This window comes from Zootoca vivipara, chromosome 2 (assembly GCF_965207765.1).
Source record: "Zootoca vivipara chromosome 2, rZooViv2.hap1.1, whole genome shotgun sequence".
NCBI lineage: Eukaryota > Metazoa > Chordata > Lepidosauria > Squamata > Lacertidae > Zootoca > Zootoca vivipara.
The window spans coordinates 28168049-28191920 of NC_142584.1; the positions used below are offsets into that span (position 1 = coordinate 28168049).

Consider the following 23872-nt stretch of genomic DNA (forward strand, 5'->3'; position numbering starts at 1 on the left):
TGAACAGTTGAGTCAAAGTGATTACCGGTAATTCAAACTAATTACCCACAATACATCACAAAGGCTTTGCTGCCATCAGTCAGTTCAGGAATGAAGAGGCACCCAATGTGCTGCTTAAATCAAAGCTGCCATGGCCTCTGTGAATTAAGCATCTGATTCAAGAATCCTCAGCATACACTTCTTGGAAATGTATCATGATAATTGCCTAGTCCTAGCCTTTTTTATACTATGCACAATCAAATCACTAAAATTGAAAAAAGCAGCAGGCTAAGCAGGCTAGGAACTGGCATGGAAATTATCCAAGTGACAGAGCTTTTCTCCCAAAGTGGATGCAGATACTAAAAGATAATTCAATGCATCAACCCCCAATTTACCCTGTTTCTCATATTTTAAGACATACCCATAAAATAAGCCATAGCAGGATTTTTAAGCATTCAAGGAATATAAGCCATACCCCGAAAATAAGACATAGTGATAGGCACAGCAGCAATGCTGGCTGCGGCAGGAGGAGGAGGAAAAAAATAAGACATCCCTTGAAAATAAGCCATAGTGTGTTTTTTTGAGGAAAAAATAAATATAAGACGTGTCTTATAATATGAGAAACACGGTAGGTAAAATATTCAGGGAAATTGGGGGTTCTGAACATGTGGCCCTCCGGTTGCTGTTGGCCTCCAATTCCCATCCTCATCCATGATCGCGGTCATGTTGGCTGGGGCTGATGGGAGTTGGGAGTCCAATGAATCTGAAGGGCTGCAGGTTTGCCGCCCCTAAGTATACCAAGTATCTCAACAGAAAAGCAAACTAAGCTCTTTGAATATTAAGCTCTTATATTAAATGCCTTCCCCCAACAATATCTCACCTTTGGCATGGAATGTCCATGCACGCCTAGAGTATTCCTGCAGCCGAATTCTCTCCTGCTGACCCAGAGAGCACACTTGGCTAAAGAACTGCCGCTCAATGTAAACATAGGCAGCAGGGATGGCACCCGCGACTCCCTTGGCCCCAAAGAACCCATTCACCTCTGGTGAGGCTAGGAGGATCTGGTACTTGGCCCTGGTGCCCAGGATCAGGTCCATATAGGCTTGTGTGAGGTTGAAGTAGCCCGTGGTGAGATGTATGCTGGCACCCCGCTCTGCTTCCAACAGGAGAGTCTCCGTGATGATCTCATCTATCTGAATCCCAAAAGGTCTCATCTGTATGAGTGGATAAATCCACGTGTCCGGTTCAGGCTGCCTGTCAGCAGCTGCCTTTGGATCTCTGGACAATGGGATTCCTCCTTCTGCATGGTTGCTATGGAAAGTCTGAGTGTGGAGCAACTCCTGTCTGGTCCTTGCAGAGTTGATCACTTCCATCACTCTCCTATTTGCTGCTTCACAATAGGCCGTCTTGTCTCCTGAGGGCAGGAATAAGTGATTTAATGGGGGACAATGCTGAACAGCATTACCTGTACATGTGCAAGGAAACTATAAAGAGATCAAAGGAATACCAGCATGACTAATGGAAGCTAGGTCATCCCAGGACATTGAGAGAAAAACATATATCCAAAAAGGAGCCTGTAGCCAAATGTCGAGGCATTCAGAGGAAAATATCTATCACAGAATAAGTCTGTATCAGCAGTTCCGAATGCATTTCTTCCATATAAAGCATGGGCCACAGGAAGGCTTGGAGGTACTCTTTTCCAGTTGATATCTGAGTTTGCCAGCTGTACAGATGTCGAAACTGGAGCCTCACAATCTGATTTTTTCTACACTTTCTGCTCATGTTCAATCCTATAGAGGCAAACTGCATGGGTTTTAGTTTGAGCTCAAGAACAGAACAAAAATTCATAGATCTGCAAGTATTTATTTAGATGGTTTATATACTGCCTTTTGTACAAGCCACAATTTACAAGACAAAAAACAGATTAAAATACAGGCAACTCCCAATTTACACGAGGGTTACATTCCAAGGCACCAAACATTTAAGTGTACAGTGGTGCCTCGCTTAACGAATGCCCTGCTTAACGAAATTTCCGCTTATCGAAATGATTTTTCGAGCGGAGCTTGCCTTGCTAGACGAATGCGTTTTACGAAAAATTCGTCTAGCGAATCGTGGTTTCCCATAGGAATGCATTGAAATTCAATTAATGTGTTCCTATGGGCAAAAAAAAATTAAAAAAAATTCAATGCATTCCTATGGGATTCGCTAGACTAATTTTTTCACTATAAGAAAAGACCCGTGGAACGAATTAATTTCGTCTAGCGAGGCACCACTGTAATTGTGTATATTTGAAACACCACTGAAAAGCTTGTAAACAGCCCTGTTTTGCCCCTTTGGTTCCATTTTCAGGTCATTTTTGAGTTCGGCACAGTCACACATATATCACACATGCTTAAAAAGGTTGTTGCCTGTAAAGAATAATTAATTAATTGGTTGATTATTTACACCCCGCCCATCTGGCTGAGTTTCCACAGCCATTCCATTACAGAGTGGATCCTCCCAAATCAGACCGGAGGAACTCTTTGTCTATTGAGTAAGTCTGGAGCTGTATAAAAGGGGGAAAGGCACAGGAAATCTCTTACTCATGCCCGATCAGATAAGCTGGAGCCATCTGCCTATAATGGATGGTTTCATCTATTTCCTCTCTGAATCAAGGTAAAGATGCTTCCCCCCCCCTTCTGCTTCCATAGCCCATTGCTAAGACAGATGGAATATAAAGGCTCCCTTCACATATCCTCATCTGCTGCAGCATACATCAACAGACTTCTGCCACCCACCATAGAATGTCCACATTATACTCTGAAAACAAGAGGCTGGTTGTCGCATTATAGCTTGCCACAGATTTGTAATTAAGTTAATGTGTGCCCAACAGAAGAAATCTCAGGTTGAACTGAGGCATACTAGCAGTCTGTTACCAATAGCCACCCTCTCTTTGAAAATCTAAGAGCCAGCAGTTTTTTCAATCTGCCTCTAATACAAAGAGAGACAACAGGTCCCCTACAAGGCAGAGAGCAAAACAATGAAAACATGGTAGTCCTTCTGTTAAGCTAAGGTGGAAATGATATCTCGTACAGCATTTCAAATTAACTTATTTCAAATTGATCTTCTGCACTGGGCACAAACTTGCCAAGCAATCCTATCCATGTTTACTCAGAAGCAAGTTCCACTTACTTCAGTGGCCTCTAATATACTTCAACAGTAATTCGGCATGGCCCACTCAGGCTTTTAATTAAGGCTTTGGTAACTATCTAAACTATTATAGCAAGGATACCCATTTGGAAAAAAGATCAACTCCTTCCAACCAGAGCCAGTTCTTCTGATGTGATTCGAGCATCTAGTCGCCAACCCAGGGGTCAGAAGAAGGTGAAAGAACCCTTCACTTTCAGGTTGAAGCAGCTGCGAGTAATACTTGAGACAGTTCTAAGCAAATGTGTTCTTAGGAAGGCATGCCCCTCTTCCCTGTGTGCAAGGGTCAGGGGCAAATTCCTAGCTGAAGGCATCATATAAAGGAGTGGAGGGACAAAGAACAAGGAAGAACACATACTTCCAACTAGAAACGTTTGGCTGAAACTAGAGCAAGTGCTAAACCATTCACTCAATGCCTAAACAGACACTGTATGCATCTGTCACTTAACTAGCAGAGTTTATCGTGTGTGGATGATGAAAAAAAAGAGGGCCCTTATGACTTAAAGGGGGGGGGAGTAGAAGGAGGGCAAATATTCACATGCCATCCAAATGGCATGGTCTTTTGTCAGGTAACAAATGGTCTTTTTTCAGGTAACCTTTGTGGTGTGCTAATCAAGGAAACAAACACTGGAGGGCAGTCCTCCCCACACCTATTCCCATGGCATTTCCTTTTGTGAAACTCACCTGATCACAGAAATCTCAGCAACTGTGCTGCCGGGAAGATGTATCAATAGTTGGCAGTGCTTGGAAAACCTCTCCCAAGGGAAGGTGACAACCCAGCATCTTAACACTTTACATTAAAGAAAATTTGCTTTCTTCAGGTTGTAACAGAAGAGTATTCCCCTGACAAATGTGCTATACAAAAACACTTTCTCACTAAGAGTACATAATAATATCCAGCACATAAGCATCCATACACAAACTCTTCCGCAAATACTGTACAACAATACCGGGAATTGTTTGCTTTCTTAAAAAAACAAAACCCGCACACCCATTGCAAATGTAAGGTTGCAAAACTACTCACAAGCATGGAATTCATCCAGCAATCAGAATGTTTAGCTCTACTTTTGCAATCCACAGGAAACTTCTAAACATCATGGAAAAAACCACTGGGACTACAAAGATTCCCCAAATTACAATGCTATCTATTGACACACCTTTTCCATCACTGTTAATCCCATTACTAGATATCATAGATTGTGTCAGTTCCCAACTGGTTGGGCTAAATTACTTCCTGATTCAGGTAAGAAACATCCCTACCTGACCACACCTGTCCAGAGGCCAGGCAAACAACACATGGGGGGGGGGGCAGAGCTCCATGGTTTAGCTTAGGTTCAGTCTCCAGTGGAAAGGAAATCAGTGTTGTCTACTCGGTGTGGCAACAACTCTCCAAGGTCTATTCCAGCCCTGCTCCAAGTTCCCTTTCTTTTATTGAGAGATGAGAAAGTCTGAACCTTGGTTGCCTAGAGGTACACAAGATGAACCTCAGCTGGACTGAAGAACAGCTGGGCTCATATAACTTCATGTGCTAAGAGGGCATGTAACACCAATTAAAATATGCCTCTATCAAAACTGCTTACTAAATGGTCCTCTTACCTTGGTAAGGATGCACCATCCCATCCATCACTTGGACTGTATCATCTTGCTGTAACTGCAAGGACACATCCCCAACAGCATCTACTAGCTCAGTAAAGAAATCTGCAATCTCAGGGGTGTCTTGTAGGAGCACATAGCGGTCTTGACGATTGGTGAAATAAGAGTCACTCAAGTTAGCTCTGGAAAGGCAAAAAAGGGAGAATGCCAACAGCTAGCTGAGAATGACAACAGAAAAGTTATGTATAAACTCTATCCCATATATCTGGTGCCATCAAAAAAAGAGTGAATATCTATTGAACCATCACAGGAAGTTTCTATCTGTAGGCAGATATACCCTCCCTCACCCACCTCCCTAATCCTGCTTGGTTGAAATGGGAATAAATTCGTAAGATTCTGCAGAAGCAGAAACAGTGGCAATATTCCAGCAATGCTAAGGTGGGAGGGAGAATTATGTCACAATGTCTGCAGAACAAGCAGCAAGGTCTGTAGTATGCTCTGCCTTAGTTGCCTTCATCCACATATCCCCATTTTTACGTTTTTTGCAACAAGGGACTTACCCGCTCAAGATCACATTATCATCAAAGAGATAGACCTTGATATGCTGCAACCCAATGGTCTCATTGAAACGTTCTGGGATTAGGAGTCTGAGAAGACCACGCAGATTAGGAGTGTGGAAGAGAGAGACACGGACTTGCTCTGGAAACCTCTGCAGGAGTGGAAGGAGCATGGTCCGAGAGTTCTTTCGGCCTGGGGGGGGGATGAAAATGGATTGCCAGCTTCAATAAAAGGACAGTATTTGCCACACTATCTGTATTTGAGTTTAAGCAAGCTGTTTCTTCAAGCCATATTTTATAGCAACATTTTTAGCAGTCCAAGTTTCTCAATAGATAATTACTGCTTATCAGGATTGGTATATATATAGGAGCCAACTCCAGGGGCACCAACAAATGAATGAGCAAAGCTGGAGTCAGCCTCTCTGGTGCTGCCTCCAAGAGAGAACCAGTTCAGCTCCACCCTCCACAGCCAGAGTCACCGTTTTCCTGCACGCAGTCCGTGTGATGTCACATGCACTACGTGTAGGCGTGTGATGCGATGTCACACATCCACATTACGGCAGCGGACACCCACAATCCTGAGGGTGAGATGGCACTCCTGGGTATGTATATGTCCCCCTATGGCTGCAGTGATGCTAGCTCAGAGTTGGAGGTTTTGAGCTTTCCACATTGCCACCAACTTTGGCAAGATGTAACCTAATTAGGAGAAAGAATGGAATACCAAGATTCACTCTTAGCTAACACAGAAGCTAGCTGGCTATATCCAGCTCCATCATACTCAAGAGTAGACCCACTAAAATCAATGAAGTTAGTAATGACTAACATCATCAAAAATATTTTGCCAAAATGTAACAGAGGGAAAAAATTGGTTGTGATTTTTATGGCTCTTCAGATGTATAAACGACCATTTTACTTGGGGGTAAGTGAAATTGCTTGTATTGGGAAGATATCGAAAAATCCTGCAAAAACTCTCCAAACTGGAAATCCTTGAAAAACCCTTAAATCCACCAAACTCCACCACAATCACTTCCTCCAAACCTCCTTGCTCAAACTCCACTTCTCCACAGGCTTCAATGGTCAGTGCAAGGATTCCTAGGATTGCACTTTCAAAGGCTTGTGGGATTGGTAGGCACTGTTTTTGCCCTTTTTTAGTTACTTTCAGGTTTGCAGTGATGCACACATGCACAGTTGTGCACATATTGAATGTGTGTAAAATGGTCATTGCCTGTGGAGTCTTGGTGTGAAAATCTGCAGATTAAGGCTACTGAAATGTTGGGTCTTTGATTATTGATCCCCCAAAAGGCTCAAATCCTCTAAATTTGAAGAGGTTGTAAACATACTTCTTTAGAGCTGAGATGTCCAGCCTGCCTAACCAGCCTAGTCCAGCTAACATGAGAAGCGATTGTGACCAAGCAACACACACTTACCCCGAGATCCCCTTGTGTAGTCTAAGAGAATGGACACTCTTAAGTTGGAAGGTCCACATTCCTGCAATGACCTTTCCAAAGCCACTTCAATGCAATCCACCTGAGGACAATATATGAACAAAACTTATGTACAGGGAAAATCCAATTTTATGAGCACACACTATTCCTAAGCCTTCATAGTTTTCCCTAATTAGTACAGCTATTACTGCTAGGCATCTGCCTATTCACCCATCCAAAAGTGGGAAGAAATTAATAGTTCCCATCACTGCAGGTTGTATTTATTCTCCCATCACAGGTATGTTAACACTGTGCAAACAAAGATTTAAAAAGTCACAAGACAGAGAGAAAACAATTTAGGGCCCTTCATCTATTTAACAGTTTAGGGCTCTCATTGTAGACTATCATTAAGTTTTTCCAAAGGCTGCTCATTAGTCCAAAGGCATGCTGCAGAAAAGTTAAGTCACTGTAGGATAGAATAATGTAGCAAAGAAGATAAAAAAGAATGTGTGTATAGACCAGTTCTTATAGCAGATATATATGGCACACTGGCATGCCTGCCATCAATGTCAAGATGTTTTGCCTTCATTTTTCTAGGCTGACAGGTCTACCATGAAAAGCCCACAGGACAAAGATGGCAGGGATGAAAGAAGGGAAGGTGAAAGGTAGAGATCTGTGAATTAAGGAGTTAGAAAAAGGAGGCTATGTACAACATTGAAGAAGAGCTACAGAGGACATCTCTGAACCAATTATTTCTCAGATATCTGTGGCCTGCTCTCTCCAGCTCAAAACACTTACTAATTCATGTTCCAGAGGTCCTGTTCCAAGGTAGAGGGAAGCCAAAACCACTCGCCGCTTGGCCGTCTTTATCTGTCCCTGAGAGGGAGAAAAGTTTAGATTCACTGATTTGTCTGTCATGTGAAGCCCTCAAGTTCCTCCCAAAGTCCACTCAATCCAGTACTTAAAAGTGGAAAAAACGGCTTTATCTATCAGCATGTCTCTTCTTTTTTGTATCAAAGTGAGCACACAAAATTCTTACAGCATGCCTCATTGCATTTTAGGACAAATATCTCTTGATCAGAGTGGACAGGGCAGCATTCCTATTGCTTTCACTTGACAGGTCCAAGATTTAATGTATGTAGCCATACTGAGCCAGACTATAATGTTACTACCATTTACTATGGCTGGCAGTGGCTCTCTAAGTCTTTAGAAAAGGGTCTTTTCCCAATCCTGCTACCTTAACTTTTTCTTTACAAATGACAGGAATTGAACGTAGTGCCTTAAAACAGCCAAGCCAAGCCTCTCCTGCCTCACCATAGCCAAGGGGAAAGGACATAAAACTTGGTCAAATGAATTTTTGTTCCCCACACTTAGTTTCTTAAGACCCAATCCGGAGGAAAGTCATACTGGCCCCGTCACTAAGACTTACTGAATAAGGAATGATAAAGCAAAATCACTGTGAACCATAAGCTTGAAAAAACTCTTTTAGGATGCTGCAGGAGTACAACTGTGTACTTCTGAAATTCTGGGTTGTTGTTGTTTTTTAACACAACAAGTGGCAACAGAAACACATGGATGTAAAAAAAAGCCCTGTTGGATCAGGCCAGAGGCCCGTCTACCCTCGCATTCTGTTTTCACAGTGGCCAACAAGAAGAATATGGCAAACCTGCATGCAGGACCTGAAAGCAATAATGGATGAAGAAAACACACCCCTATTCCCAAAGTAACATGCTGGAGACATGCCAAATCACCTTCATAAGCTCGTAGAATTCAGTCGGAGAGGAAAGCACCTTAACATGGGAACTGGCAATTCCAAACTCTGGGACGATGTTTCGGATCCACTGAAATCTATGGGATCCCTCAGGACAGAGGCAGCAAGGTGGGGCTGTTAGCTGAGGAATAGTAGGAGAGAGCAGCGGGGCCAACAGCAGCCATGATGATCTAATAAGGAGAAAGAAGTTGGTTCAGTTGTATACATTAAATTTTATTCTCCTTTATATTGCCTCCAGGTGTGTGAGCAAGGGAGTAGTCAAGGCTGAAGCATTACACATCTGCCTTTCACCTCCATTACTCACAGCTGGGCAATTTTTGCCAAGAAGGGGAACAGATGGCTGCAGACAAAGGAAGGAAGGCAGACCTGGGCTGTACATTAATAACTTCCTTTCAAGGCTAAACAGGAGGCTCTGTGGACAGTAGTAAAGCTGACCCACAATTGTGTAACAGCAACAGAATGCACTGTAAAAAGACAGTGGCCAGAGTAGCAATACCCAAGGTGACAGACTGCGGTGATCACTTCATGTTTCAGCTCTTGAAATAGCAATACTGTAGCCTTTCACAGGGTTATATGCAACAATTCAGCCTTTCACAGGGTTATATGCAACTGAGCAATTAATTGCATTCACTGAACTTTCGCAAGTGCAATAGATTTCGCAAGGAAACTTCCACTCCCACCCCTCCATGCACCCAAATCTGCTGTGGAGTTCATTTCTACCCCCACCTCACCAGCAGATATTGGTGCAGTGCAGGGGGTATAGGGGGAAAGGGGGGAGGGAAAGTTCTGTTGCATTTGCAAAAGTTGCTCTGCTTGCACAATGACCTAGGGCCCATCTGCACCATACATTTAAAGCAGTGTCATACCAGAATCCTGGGAACTGTAAAGGGTGATTGGAGTTGTTAGGAAAACCTCTTCTGCTCACAGAGCCACAATTCCCAAAGTTCTCTGGAAAGAGGGATTGCTTGTTAAGCTGCCCTAGGAACTGTAGCTCTGTGAGGAAAAGGAGGAACACCCAACAACTCCCAGCACCCTTAACAAACTACAGTTCCCAGGACTCTTTGGAGAAAGCTGTGACTGTTTAAAGTGGTATGATGCTGCTAAATGTGTTTAGCTGAACATGGTTACGGTCGTCCCTGTAACTGGGAACCCTGATTGCGGGGAGGACCGGAAGTGCATTCAACCAAACACTGAATGCCCTTAGAATCCCCCTTTAGACCTTCCCACTCAACAAAGGAATGTCAGAAGGGGCTGGTCAGCATGCATGTTCCTTCTACGGATATAATTTAAGAACATCTGAATAGGGCTATTCTTTTGGTGTACTTCAATTTCAACTGATTGTTTATATTGTACCCTAGTTATCTTTACTGCATAAATATGGTTTCATTTTCACCTAGGAAGTTTGAGCTTCTCTCTGGTATTTATTCCAAAAAGACCACATGTAGGATATCACAACATAATCCTTGGTGGAAATAGATCCACTATTAGAAAACTACTACAAGCTACAACACAACAAACAGCAAAGCTGGAGGTAGGGAAGAAATGTGCCAGCATCCGGTTTCTAGGTCCTGGCATTATTACAGCCCTGGCTGGTATTTTGTGAAGGATACAGAGACAAACCAAAAAAGACAGTTGAGCTCAGAGGAAATAATTTCAGCAGATGGACTAATTATTTAGAAATTGACTCCTCCAGGAGGAAGGGCAGGATATAAATTTAATAAATAATTTTTTTAATAAATAATGTTAACTAACTGTAGCAAACTATTTCTTGACAGAGACACCATCCTCTCAGTATATAAGCTTATGGGCAGCTGAATCCCACACTGCTCCATCAATGTGATTTGCTTCGACGTGCATGACCTTTACCAGAACCTTATGAGGAACTCATGGTTATGAGGAACTCTTGGTCCAAAGCTCAAGTGACCACAGATTCCAGGAAGATGATTTCACTTATTTACTTCATGATAAAACACTGAATCTTCACAAGGTTTGCATGCATCCTTGCACAAAAAACCCCCAGACAGTTTGCCATTGCATTTCCCAGAAAGCCCACCGGTTTGTCACTGCCTATTCATCACAATGGAGATCTGACTCAGAATGTGGAAGAATTCCTAGCAATTTCGTTTTTCAACAGTTCGTGAGGACTGGGCATTGCTTTGGCAATACTGAGTTACAGTAATTTAGAGGGAAAGTTTCTATTCTCCTTAAATTGAAAAGGAGAACTTTAAGAAATACTTCCCTTGTCCTGTCTGTGAACAGGCAATTGAAGAGCAGCAAAATATCAAGGTGCCACTGGTTTATCTACCTGTATTTATTATACGTGAAGCACATTCAAATGCGTGAATAGAGTTAAGGCTACCCTGAGACTTGCGTTTTGCTGATGAGCACATTTCCCATTTTAAGAAATTAATGCAGATAGCTAAGAGTTCAAAGCTGTCTTCTTTCAACACATATAAGAGGCCACACACAGCAGAGCTTCTTATTTCCTTTCCACAGAACAGAATGTTATCTTGCAATCACCTTTTAAACTTTCCCAATATTCAAGAATCATCCAAGATTGAAATGCAGAATGGTAAGATACTGTTCCTAGTCCAAAAATGGGGACTGTCTGGAAGCACACATGGATCTCTTTTTTATATTTCAGAGCTTTTGATAACTGCCTTTTTAATAATAATAATAATAATAATTTATTATTTATACCCTGCCCATCTGGCTGAGTCTCCCCAGCCACTCTGGGCAGCTCCCAATCGAATATTAAAACAATAGAGCATTAAATATTAAAAGCTTCCCTAAACAGGGCTGCCTTCAGATGTCTTTTAAAATTAGGATAGCTGCTTATTTCCTTGACATCTGATGGAAGGGCATTCCACAGGGCGGGTGCTGCTACCGAGAAGGCCCTCTATCTGGTTCCCTCGCAATGAGGGAACCGCCAGAAGGCCCTCGGCGCTGAATCTCAGTGTCTGGCCTGAACGGTGGGGGTGGAGATGCTCCTACAGGTATACAGGACCGAGGCCATTTAGGGCTTTAAAGGTCAACACCAACACTTTGAACTGTGCTCGGAAATGTAGTTAACCCAACTACCCACTCCTCCTAGTAATTAAAACTTCTCTGGGGACTAACAGTAAGTGTCAAAGTCATAAAACTATAAAACACTGAACAAGCAACTAGCAACAGAGAATAAAATCACTACAGAAAACTTAACAGCACCAGATATTCTTAGAACTTCAATAAATATCTGTAGTCAGTAAAAGATTTAAGATTGGGGTGACATCCAAGTCAGTGCAACTGAAATCATTGTGTTGTATCCAACAAAGTTGCCCCCTTAACAAAGGAACTTCTTTCTGCCTGTGCAGTAGCTCTTCCTCTCCAACTCTTCTCCATGCATAAAAACGTAAAGGGACCCCTGACCATTAGGTCCAGTCGTGACCGACTCTGGGGTTGCGCGCTCATCTGCATATCCACCCCCAATTTGCTCAAAAGGATTGCAGGAATCCAAGAACAGATTTTTTTTGGGGGGGGGGAGAGGAAGTCCTAATGCACAGGTGGAAGTTCATGCAAAATGATGACTTTGTTGGATACAACCCAGTGGATTTAAGTTACTTAAGTGCATTGATTTCAATGGGTTGACTCTATGACTAGCATTGATCATACCCAACAGAGGTTACAAAGGCTGGGAAAATACCTGGTCCCAGGTATACTCTGAAGGCACAAGACATCATCACATTGCTGAACCTAAGTAAATCTGGATCTGGTCAGTGCCTGGGTGGAAGCCATGCATAGAGGTTTTATTTACAATTCAGCTAGCTACAAATTATGTTAAATAAATACACACTGTCTTGAGTTCAATGAAGGAAGAAAGGTAAGTTATAAATGTAAGAAAACAAAACAAAGATCTTCGGCAGGCACAGCAAATATTATGTCGTTGTGAGACAAGCCTCTCAAGTAAGGGGTGTTCCATAACAAGGGTGCCACAAAACGTACTGTAGTGGAATTAGGGTGATTAAACAGGGCAACCATTTCTGCTAAAATAGATAAACTTAAAGACTCGGTTTGCATCTTACACAAAACCATACCACGGCTTAATGTGAATGTGCAGGTTCCTGGAGAGGAAATTGTGGCCACTTTGTTCTTCCTCCAGCCCTGTTGCTGCTGCACTGCTGTGAGCATAACCATGGTATGGCTCAGTGTGCCATCCAAACCAGGCTCATAATTTGTCTTACTCCAGACAAATTACAACCTGTACACTTAGAATAAACCTTTGTTACAACTCTGTCTGGAGCAAGACAAAAGATAAGCCCAGAATCACACTGAACCAAACCATGGCTTAGCTCACAGCAGCAGGACCAGATGAATGGCAAAGCAGCCAGTGTTCAAAACTCCCATTGTTCTAGGAGCATTTTGCAACAGGAATTTCATTAGCGTGAGCAGTTTCTGAGCTCTGGGAGCAGTACTGTGCCTAAGATTTCAGATTAAAACTGCAGAGTGGAAGGAAAGGACCTTTTCTCTCTCCCCATTTCCAGCTACTCTCTGAAGACTGGAGAAGAGACCCTCTTATAAATATGAGGGGGGTGGGAGTGGTAATGCAGTTCTTTAAATAAAACATCTAGCTGATCCCATACTATCAACCTGGTGGGCTAATCCAAAAAGCAATTCTTTAGCCAGCATAAAGGCAGTACTGTAACAAAATTACCTAGGGGGGGGGAAGAATTGAGTAAGGGGTGTCTGTCTATCTCTTGAATTTGAAGTATCTGCTATTTATAAATCTGGGGTTTTTGGAAGATCTATTTTTAGGAAGTGGGTCTTTGACTAATATCGTGACAAAGTGAGCTCAAGTACCACAATTCTTGTTAAACCTCGGCTTCTTCGGCAGACAGGAGAAGAGAGATTGCATGATATCTCAGTGTACATCACCCACACAGAAGCCACAACATAGTGGCTTTTGCCAACAGCTCTTGATTCACTGGAATGCCTGAGTCTGTATTACTGTATTTCTGCATAGGCTGTGACTGAATCTGGGAAACTAGTTTTATTGTTAACATTCTGATGCAATGAACAATAAAGGCTTGAGGGTAACTTCCTTAAAGTAAGAAGGCTGGGTGTGAACATGTGGCCTGAGACTTTTGCTTTCCCTTGTTTTAACTGAGTCATGCTTACTGGATGCTACAAATAGTTTTGAGTGTTCACCTTTTCCTCTTTCCCACAATTGCGTGGAAAACAGCTCAGATCAAAGAGCAAGCTGCTTCTAAAAGAAATATACTAATTGTCGTTACAAAAAAGTGTTATTGAAAGCAAACAAAACCCTAGGAGTAAGATGCTAATTTACTCAAAACCCTGGCAGTAGTACCATCTATTTGACAAAACACAAAAATGACCTCATGTGGGTACATTTCCATATCCTGTGCTTTTAGTTCCTCAAGATGATGAATAACCGAACGGTTGAATAACCGAACGGTTGCTACATGACTCAATGGTAGCATATACTTTCAGCACAAAACACAATAATATTTATTAGCTGATTTATATAGCACCTTTTAGGAAACAACTGCCCCCTTTAAGTTAGTGTACAAACTTGCATAAATTACAACAACCATCCAATTAAAACTACATTAAACTTCCTTAAAAGTGAAGAACAGCAGTAACATGATGCTCAGAGGTAAATGGGTTTAACCCATGTAACTATTTTATTCCCATGAAGACAAGGAGATGCATATGACCTAGAATTCTATATTGCCATATCCTTGTGTCTAGGGGAGCATAACATTGACAATAGACAATACAACCTAGAGGTGAAACTTGGAAAATTAGAATATTGTCGAAAAGTGCATTTATTTCAGTAATGCAACTTAAAAGGTGAAACCAATATATGAGATAGATGCATGACATGCAAAGCAAGATAGGTCAAGCCTTTATTTGTTGTAATTGTAATTATTTGTCATTAGGCGGGTGAATTATAAATGGAATGGAATTAATGAAATGTAATAGCGATGTTTATTTTTGTATTATTGTAACTACAGTGGAACCTCAGTTTATGAACACCTCGGTTTACGAATTTTCGGTTTACAAACGCCGCGGACCCGTCTGGAACGGATTAATCCACTTTCCATTACTTTCAATGGAAAAGTTCGCTTCAGTTTATGAACGCTTCAGTTAAGTACTCCGCGGACTGTCTGGAACAGATTAATCCACTTTCCATTACTTTTAACGGGAAAGTTCGCTTCAGTTTATGAACAGACTTCCGGAACCAATTGTGTTCATAAACCGAGGTACCACTGTATTTTTTTATTACTGTGGAATTTCCAAAAGAAAGCATTTGTAAAAATAAAAATAATAATAATAAGTTGCATTACTAAAATAAATGCACTTTTCAACAATATTCTAATTTTCCGAGTTTCACCAGTGCTGAAATAAAAACCTTTTCAGACTAAATTGTACACATTTTTATAAATCAGGGTACTTTAATTCAAATACTTTAACTTGGTTGCAAAATGAAGCTTTCATATAGTGTTAAGAACTGTGTTAGAAAGCAAATAAGGTACTGTATATTTAATTCGATTCTTAAAATTTGAGAGAGAGAGAAGGCTAGGGTAAAAGAGCTACCTAGGGTTAAGCAGTCTATACCCACACCTGCACAATACCCAACAATTTCGTATTTTCTCCATACAACCAGGAGGACAAAACATTTACTTATCCCCATGAAAGCCACTGGAAACCGTGTTAGAGATACAAATTCTGTGGATATGCTGTACAGATTTCAAGGCCTCCTGGGCCTCCTTGCTCAACAGACCACATTTAATCCATCCAACCGCTTTTCTAGCAATTGATTGTTTATGGAAATTGGCAACAAAATAATTACTTGGGAGCCATCCAGAGGTTTGGGAGAGGGGCCAAGAGAGGAAGTTTTCCAACGGAGAAATCACTGTTAATCGTTTCTTTAAGAATATATATTTTAAAAAGAAAAGATTTGTTTTGAATACACTACGCTTTACTGTACACAGATGAGCTGGCACGAAGAGAAAAACTAGTCTAAGAACATCTGCTGAGAAAACAAAGAAATTATGCTAATCCAACATACTTCCTGTAACCCAAGCAGCAAGTAGTTTTTCCCAGATAATGCAAGACTCACCATAAACAAATGCTATTCAGAAGCTTTCCTTCTTATGTGCTAAAAAACCAGGAACTTGTTCATTGTATGCAAAGCATTTTGTACCATGCACACATTATGTTTTGTCCTCTAAGGAACCTGGCAAGTTAAGCTGCTGTTCCCATTATGCTGCTGAAATGGAGGACAACAATTTTGCATTTGGCCCAGGATTTCCAAATTCCAGTGTCAAGCCTCTAGACCACAATACTACTGTAATTAGAAAAGTTTGACTGAATCTTGAAGATGCTGAAGCATTACACTGGTTCAAAAAAACTATTACAAATGGAAACATGATGAAACACTGGTGCATTTCATGGGCAATCAAACAAAATTCAACCTTCTCTTTTTTCTACTTTAGCATCTAAATTTTATGCTGACAAGTTTAGTTTCTTGAGAAGGAGCAATTGTACAAAAGACTGTGACTTTATTTCCGAGAATCTCTTTCATGTCTGGCATATGTGCATTATTGTTTTAATTGTTAGACACCATGGGAACCCTTGGAGCTGGAGACCGGGATATAAATGCTTGCAACATTTAACGCTGCATCTCCAAAGTAAACATCTACAGTCTTTGCTTGGTATGTGAATTCTGGGAAAGTTCTGTAATTCAATACCCTGGACAAAAAGCACCTGCTTTATGTGAAAACACTGGCAGAAATTTGTTTCTCCTGACCCTGTCACCTGAGCAGAACAGCATAATCAGCAGGAAGAGGTTAATATTTACCTGAGATTTCAGTTGTTTTTGTAGCTTTAAATCAGCATACAACATGTATGCACTCTTATTTATACATGGATGTTCCACACAGATTTGCTTTCTTACTGCTGGTAAAATCAAGGACAGGAACTTAGGGCAGGATTCACACAATGAACCCTATCAGAAGAAGCATGATCTTCTGCTTAAACAACAGGGCTTTCTCCTCCCTCCCCCCTCCAAAATTGGCTCAGGGCAAGAGATCCCCCAGAATAAGGGGGTGGGTTGAATCGTTCCATCTGACAAATTAATATGATTATGCTAACGGAACGTTGAAAATAGCAGAGTTTTGAATTCCATCCTTAGCTTCTTTGTAGCCAATGTTTACCGAGTCAAAAGATATTACAAATGTTAACATGAACATTAATGAACTTCAAATGGGTACAGTTGCTGGATTACAGGAATAGCATAGCATGCAATTTTTAAAAATACCGAGCCTTGATTACTTATAATATATAATAATATATTATTATATTATATATAATACCCATCTGACTGGGTTACCCCAGCCACTCTGGATGGCTTCTAACAGAAGGAAGAAATCTGTTGCTAACCACAGGCAAAAAAAAATCACATGTAGGAAAGCACATTCCAAGTAGTGTTACCATGTTAAAATGGCCATATCCATGTGATACTCATAAAGTGTGGATTGGCAACCACTGAAGTTTCATCTCTGTATACCTGAAAGAGAGTCTCCACATTATTTTGCTGGTTCCCTCACAGGGGGTTACAGGGAAGCAGGCAGAAAGCCTTCTCATTAACCGCCCAGCCCTGTAGAATGCCCTGCCATCAGATGTCAGAGAGATAAACAATTATCTGAAGGCAGCCCTGTACTGTATCAGGAAGTTTTTCATGTCTGATATTTTGTTGTGTCGTTATATTTCCTCCTTGTGTTCACCTTTACAACAGTGTTTCTCAAACTTGGCTCTCCAACCATTATTGGACTACAACTCCCATCATCCCTGACCACTGGTCCTGCTAGCTAGGCATAATCGGAGTTGTAGTTCAAACAACTGCTGGAGACCCAAGTTTGTGAAACATTGCTTTACTGTTTGATGTGACGTGATGGGCATCTCATCCACGTGTATCCATTGTTATTTGTTCTCTATTTACCATCAACATATGATGCTAGCCTTCCGAATTTGGAAACAGTAAGTAAGGTGCTTACTAATTCTCTCTATTGTTATGGGATTTTGAATTACTGTGACGGGATTTTGAATGCAGCTTTAGGCTAAGCAACACACAGTTCCAGTAATTGTGCAAAAATGGCCCATGGGAGGGTAGGTCAGAGTTACACGACATTGCCCTCACTAGTCTCTGCAACTACTCTCCAGTGACTTCATCGTGGGAAAGGGAATTCATGATAATGAGAGTTTAATTTCAGGAATGCGCCCCAAAGTCTTGTCAATTTCATCACCTGCTCTTTGAAACCTTTGCAAACAATTCTGGGCTTCTTTGGGAGGCAGGGTAGGATATAAATCTAATAAAATTAACTATCAGAACTTGGGCCATATGTTGCACAGACAATCACTGCTGTTTTTATACTGCTCATCATTACACATAAAAACAATTAAAGATTCTTTATCAAATTTTATCACTTTTTATCAAAGCTTTCATGGACCCAAGCTCAATTCATCAGATGCATGAAGTCTTAGTTACAGTATCTAAAGGAGAAGATTATTAAGTGAGAGTTGAGTGGCAATAAGGTGCAAAAATTACAGTAACAATTAGAGCTTAAATATATGTTACATAGGAACATATTTTATATTCTGCAAGAGCAGATTGCTGATAATTGCTTGGACTATTGTATTCACACCTCTAGGCAGAGAACCATGAGCAAGAATCAGTCATAGATAGCACAGATATCCAACAACTGGATATGTATTGTGATAAAAATTCTTTGTTTCATTTTAACAAACAATCGCTTTGAACTTATTGATGAATTGCAATTCAACAGTTTCACTTGTTTCAAGCTGCATTCTTCCTTTGAAGTACCTATGTTCTAGAATGGACACTTTTAAGGTCAGTTACAGAATGTCCTGGGAGGCTGAAATGTTCTCACACTGATTTATTTCAGATGGCAATTTTCCTCAGGACACTCTGTAACTGACTTTAAGGTGGTCGTTCTGGAACAGCAAAACTAAAGGCAACTGTTTAAAAGATATAAATGATTGCACCTAGTGGACATATGAAAATGGGTGTGGGTTTGCGGTAAATGATGTGTAGAGAACAAAACTCAAGCTCTTACACTTGGGGAGTGTTGGGGGGGGGGAGGGACAAGCAAAATGCCTGAGGAGCAATTCTAAAAAGTGTAGTTGAATATATATATAACATTAGTTCTGAGAGAATTCCTGAAAATAGGAGCCAGGCACCAAAAACACACATGGCTCCATTATAGCATCCTGTTACTGCAAATCACCCTTAATGAAAAGCTCTGTGGAGGTCTTCACACCTAGTGTGACCCTAGGTCATTGTCTAATGGCCAAATGAGATGTCCTAGCCTGCTGTTTCCTCCATTAACCAGGATAAAACGGTAGCTTATCACTCCCACTATAACAGAATATATTCTCTCACAAAAATATGTTAATGTATATTATTAACCTTATCAATTTGATAACCCAGCTATTGCAGCAACTATATAACTATATAAGCTCTTTTCAGGAATTCTGCAAATTACAATAGGGTAGAGGGAAGGGTTCTAACAAGAAAAAGCACACTAGTTACAATCTCCTCCATACTACTTTTCATTGCCTTCCATAGTTCTTGGAAAGGGCAAACAGCCTTGACATTCCTTAGGATCTATTATGTATGTTATGTATCATTTTACCCAGTGCTTTTGTCAAAAAAAATGTTTAGGGGTGCTCTCATTTTGACTAAAGAAAATCACCATTTCATAGTCCAAATCGAGAAAAATAAATATATTAAATGGATAAAAGTACCATGTAAAGATTCACAAAATGTTTAGGGGTACACGTACCCCTATCCCCCCAGAAAAAAATGAACATCTAAGAGAAATCCAGAGTTGAATTTAGTCACAAATCAGGGGAAACTGGTTCTAGTTACGTTACAAGATGCTAGTAAATTTGACATATGAAAGAGAGCAACCGATACCAGAGATGCAAAATAGAGAAAGCGTTGATTCACAGGCATTACTAATTTGGTTGCCCCAAACTGTCTGAAACAGAAAAGGGTAAGTTTCTGGTATATTGTTAAGTAAATGAGTGAAGAGTGGGCTGATAGTAAGGCACATGCCAAAAATGATGTCTCATTCTTCCAAAGTAAATTCTTGAGAGAAGTTATGTCATAGCACAAAATTCATTATTTCACACTGAACCCATTACATCTGCAGTTGACATTTATGTGAAGTTTGAGAGCATTACTATATTTTTATTATTTATAAATGCTTTTGCACAGAAACAAAAAAGCAGCCAAACTTCCGCAGTAACTCACAACCAAATGAGCACTACAGCTGTGCTTCTCCAATCCTTCACTTCTGCATTTTTAAGCTTTCCGAAGAAAATAAAAACGCCTGCTGCCAGATGGCTACAGAAACAGCAGTAAGCCTGAGGGGACCTTTCCAAATAGCTGACATAAAAAAAGATTGCAGTACAAGAGGAAAATCATAAAACAAGTGGAGAATAAGCTGCCCCGGGACATAAATATAGTTGCAACACTAATACTGTATGTCAAAAATGAGCAAAATAAGCACATGGATTCATTGATCAAGAAAAGTCAAATAAACATGGCTACTTACTTGCAGGAACAAGGTTTAATTTTGCAGCCCAACTCTGAAACTAATGCCAATCAATTTCAAAAATCACTTCTATTTTATTAAATATTTATTAACTTTTTAAAAAAGGTTATAAGGATTTGGTGACATATAGTTATATACAATTATAAATCAAAACCACTAGTTCTATGTAGCCAGTCTCCCACACAAACTGTAGCCCCCGCCTTAAATCTCCCTCCAGCCACACCTCACACAATCTTTAAGCCCAGACTGATGGACCTTTGTCATAGCAAGAAGATGGTAAATCAGCCACTCACACCTTGTATTACTGCTAATCCCTTTTTTGCCAATAAGCAGAGACACCTCCCAACTCCATGCACTATTCAAAGCATGTGTAGTCAGAGACATTACCAAGATCCTGAAACTTGGAAATATGAGTCCCTGGGGCTCTCAGTGCTTGCTTCAAATACCAGAAGTATATTTTTACCCTTAAACCCTCCTCAAGTTCAGACTATACTCCAACCCAGAGACAACGTCCTAGTCTACTCACTTCCCACCCAGCCATTCCACATCTCCACCCCACAGCTGATGCTCAAATTACAAGCAGAAGTTATTCCCTTATTCTTTCGCGAGGCAAAATTACCTGTGGCAAAGGTAGTTTTCCCAAAGGCTACTACAGTATCAGTAGTTTATTGAGAAAACTACAAATCTGGAGAACTGAAACAGCAAGGAAAGTCTATTCTTGCTGCTGCTTCCCAGCTTGCCACCAGCACCACAGCATTAGCTAGTTAAGGAGGGAAAGAAGAGAGTGGCAGAAGTGTGTTTGGTGATATCAGAAATATGCCAAACCATTTCCCAATGGGGGTAGAAAAATATAGCTTCACTTATTTCCAAGTCAATTCAAGTGTGATAGGCAGCTTGCCAAGCGCTACAATAGCAAGTTGGATTTATGAGCAGTGTTAGAAACTGGGATAGAAAAGCTAGGAGCCAAATGACTCCTAGGACCTGGGTTGTGGGCACCAAAACAATGTCTAGTTGCCATGGGGGGGGGAGGGATCAGCAACACTTTTTATTTACTATTTTGATAAGCATAAACTAATACACAATTCACATAAGTGACACATTGCTAATATCACATTTTAACAGAAATTATACATGTTTAATTTGGTGTTTACAAGAAAAATATTTATACCATACTTCAGCTTTCAAAACACTCCACTCTTTATTGTTAAATTCCTTAACATACTGGTATTGTCTGTCCTTAACATATATTTCAAGGCTTCAAAGCACATACATTTCAGTAATCATCGAATATCAGCCAGGCACAAAAAATTGCACCCAGACTTTTCAGGTGCTTGCAAATGGAGAATCTTTTATGCATCAAATGCGCCTGGTGCTCTGCTAATTTAGAATCCTGATTATGATTATTTATTATTTTTAAATGTGGAATTTCAACAAGGTTTTAAATACATTTGAAATACAGTATGTTTTTCTGAACTAATTCTATTCTTTGTTTTCTTTGTCATGAGATCATAACTCTATGAAAGCGAACATGGAATGCTCCAAAAACAGTCCTCAAAGTACCGGGGGGGGGGGGGGGAATGCTACCTATCAAAATGGATGTTGGGCTAGATCAGGCATCCCCAAACTTTGGCCCTCCAGATGTTTTGGACTACAATCCCCATCATCCCTGACCACTGGTCCTGTTAGCTAGGGATCATGGGAGTTGTAGGCCAAAACATCTGGAGGGCTGCAGTTTGGGGATGTCTGGGCTAGATGCATCAATAGTCTGATTCACTAAAAGGAAACTATTTGTAAATGTCATAATCTTTCACAGATGTACCGTATAACAAGATTGTTCATAATAAGAGATTTTCAAATAGAAAGCACAATCTACCAAATCATCATCACATTATATGCAAAAAGAGATAACCTAGTCCTTGGATGAGGAGACCTGGAGAAGCTTGAACAAGAACAAAAATTACCATACAGGGAAAAGAATTAAGCCAACAATCAACTCCCAAGCTTTTAGGAATCATGGAATGCTATTTCCAAGAAGCATCACATTCAAAGTAAACAGCTTTAGTACAGGAAAAATCTTTGTTTCCATAGCGTTTCCACACAATAATAAAACATGTCAGGCTGTCAATACCAAATTCACAAAAAGAAAGTGGCAGCGACATTCCTGCTCGGCACGGCCTTCCCTCACTAAGCACCAGGAAGCAGAGAAAGGGCTGGTGGGTGCCGCCACCATTGCTGTAGCATCAACCAGCCCCTTCTCCGCTTCCTGTTCTGGAATGGTCCAGCAATGGTCTGGAAGCTTCCTGAATTTGGTCTGGAAGCTTCCTGAATTTTAGCAAAAGGAAACTAATTTCTACTGAAGTGCTGAAACTGTGGCATTATCACAAGATACCATACTTCAAACACAACCACCTGAATTCCAAAGTTGTCCTTTTAGCCCCATGCTGGGTGGGGGGCAGGAAGATTTGATAACAGCTGCAAACCTTTACATGAAAAACTGCTGTGTGCACACCTGTGTTTCTCACAGCAAACACACACACACATTCACACACATGCATCAAGAAACTCAAGTCTAATTAGGGTTCCCAGGCACACGTAGTTAAAGATGCACGTATGTTCTCTACATTTTATGCATTTGCTGTTGGAAACACTAGCATAACACCAACTCCTGTCTGCAGCACAAATGTTGCCATATGATGCGAAAAGGCTCCACTTGGCATGAACACAAGAGTTTCCATTTTGAGGATTGCAGGAGAAACATGAGTTAAAATGACCTCCAGCTCAATCCTTTTTTTAAACATTAGCTGAACCAGGCTTTAAATCGTCCCAGGGTTTTTGGAATGCTGTGGTTTTACCTTCTGCTCCTCTTAGGTTGCTCTGATTGCTTTGTTGCGTTTACTGCTAGCCACGCTGCAAATCTCTATGTACAGCTGGAGTACACATTTCCACCAAATAAAAATATACGCCGACCAGCTTCTCTTTGTCCGACAGTACCTTATTCTTTTCTCCCTTCCTACAAAAATACACGCAAGTACTACAACTGGCCCTCCTTCCAGTACACCCCATACCCACTTTAGGGGGTACCCCAGACTTTACCCTCAAGGACTATCCCGCCCCGCCCCTGATTATCATTCAGTCTCCGCCCCCCCCCCATGCACTTAAACAAGACGCCGACGCAACCTCAGCGACAGTTACTTTCCACTAGGAAGGCGCCCAGCCCAAGATAGTCTCTGAATCTCTTGAGCGCGAGTCCTCCCTGGAAGAAAATGCAGAAGCCGCCGCAGGTGAAAAACCGGCCGGCCGGCCACCCTCCCTCACCTGCGTGCGCGGCGTTCCCGGCCTCGGGTCAGGCAGTCCGACAGCCGGCCGAACAGCGCGGCCAAGGCAGGTCTCCCCCGGGGCAAATAATCTAGCAGCCGCCGCCATAGCACGGGAGCCTCAGCCACCACAGCCGCCGCCATGGAAACCCGACTGCTTCCGTTTCCGGGTGAGCGCTCCGCAGACTTTCCACCACTTCCGCTTCCTGCCATAGAGATTGGAGGCCGCTTCCTCTCTGCAAAAGTCCACCGCCGTTGTCAAGGGGACGGGGGGCGCCACTTTCCCCCTGGCACCTGAGGGCAGATATGGTGGGGTTTTAGGAAAAATATAGACTAGGAAGGTCTCAAGACCAGCCCCCTCGGCACTCTTCCGCTTTGTAGTGCGCCACTCCCGCCGCCGTGG

General features: G+C 41.4%; 1 protein-coding gene across 1 annotated transcript in view; it reads right to left on the reverse strand.

Moving 5' to 3' along the window:
• The window catches only part of PGS1 (phosphatidylglycerophosphate synthase 1), a 35511-nt gene extending 11880 nt beyond the window's left edge, over positions 1 to 23631 (reverse strand). The window contains exons 1-7 of the mRNA XM_035104212.3: positions 23471 to 23631; positions 8491 to 8680; positions 7538 to 7615; positions 6743 to 6842; positions 5319 to 5508; positions 4762 to 4940; positions 860 to 1393 (exon numbers count right to left, since the gene is read on the reverse strand). Coding sequence (XP_034960103.1) covers positions 860 to 1393; positions 4762 to 4940; positions 5319 to 5508; positions 6743 to 6842; positions 7538 to 7615; positions 8491 to 8680; positions 23471 to 23613 — 1414 coding nt within the window. The 5' untranslated portion in view covers positions 23614 to 23631. The remainder of the gene's footprint in view (positions 1 to 859; positions 1394 to 4761; positions 4941 to 5318; positions 5509 to 6742; positions 6843 to 7537; positions 7616 to 8490; positions 8681 to 23470) is intronic.
• Between the last annotated feature and the right edge of the window lie 241 nt (positions 23632 to 23872).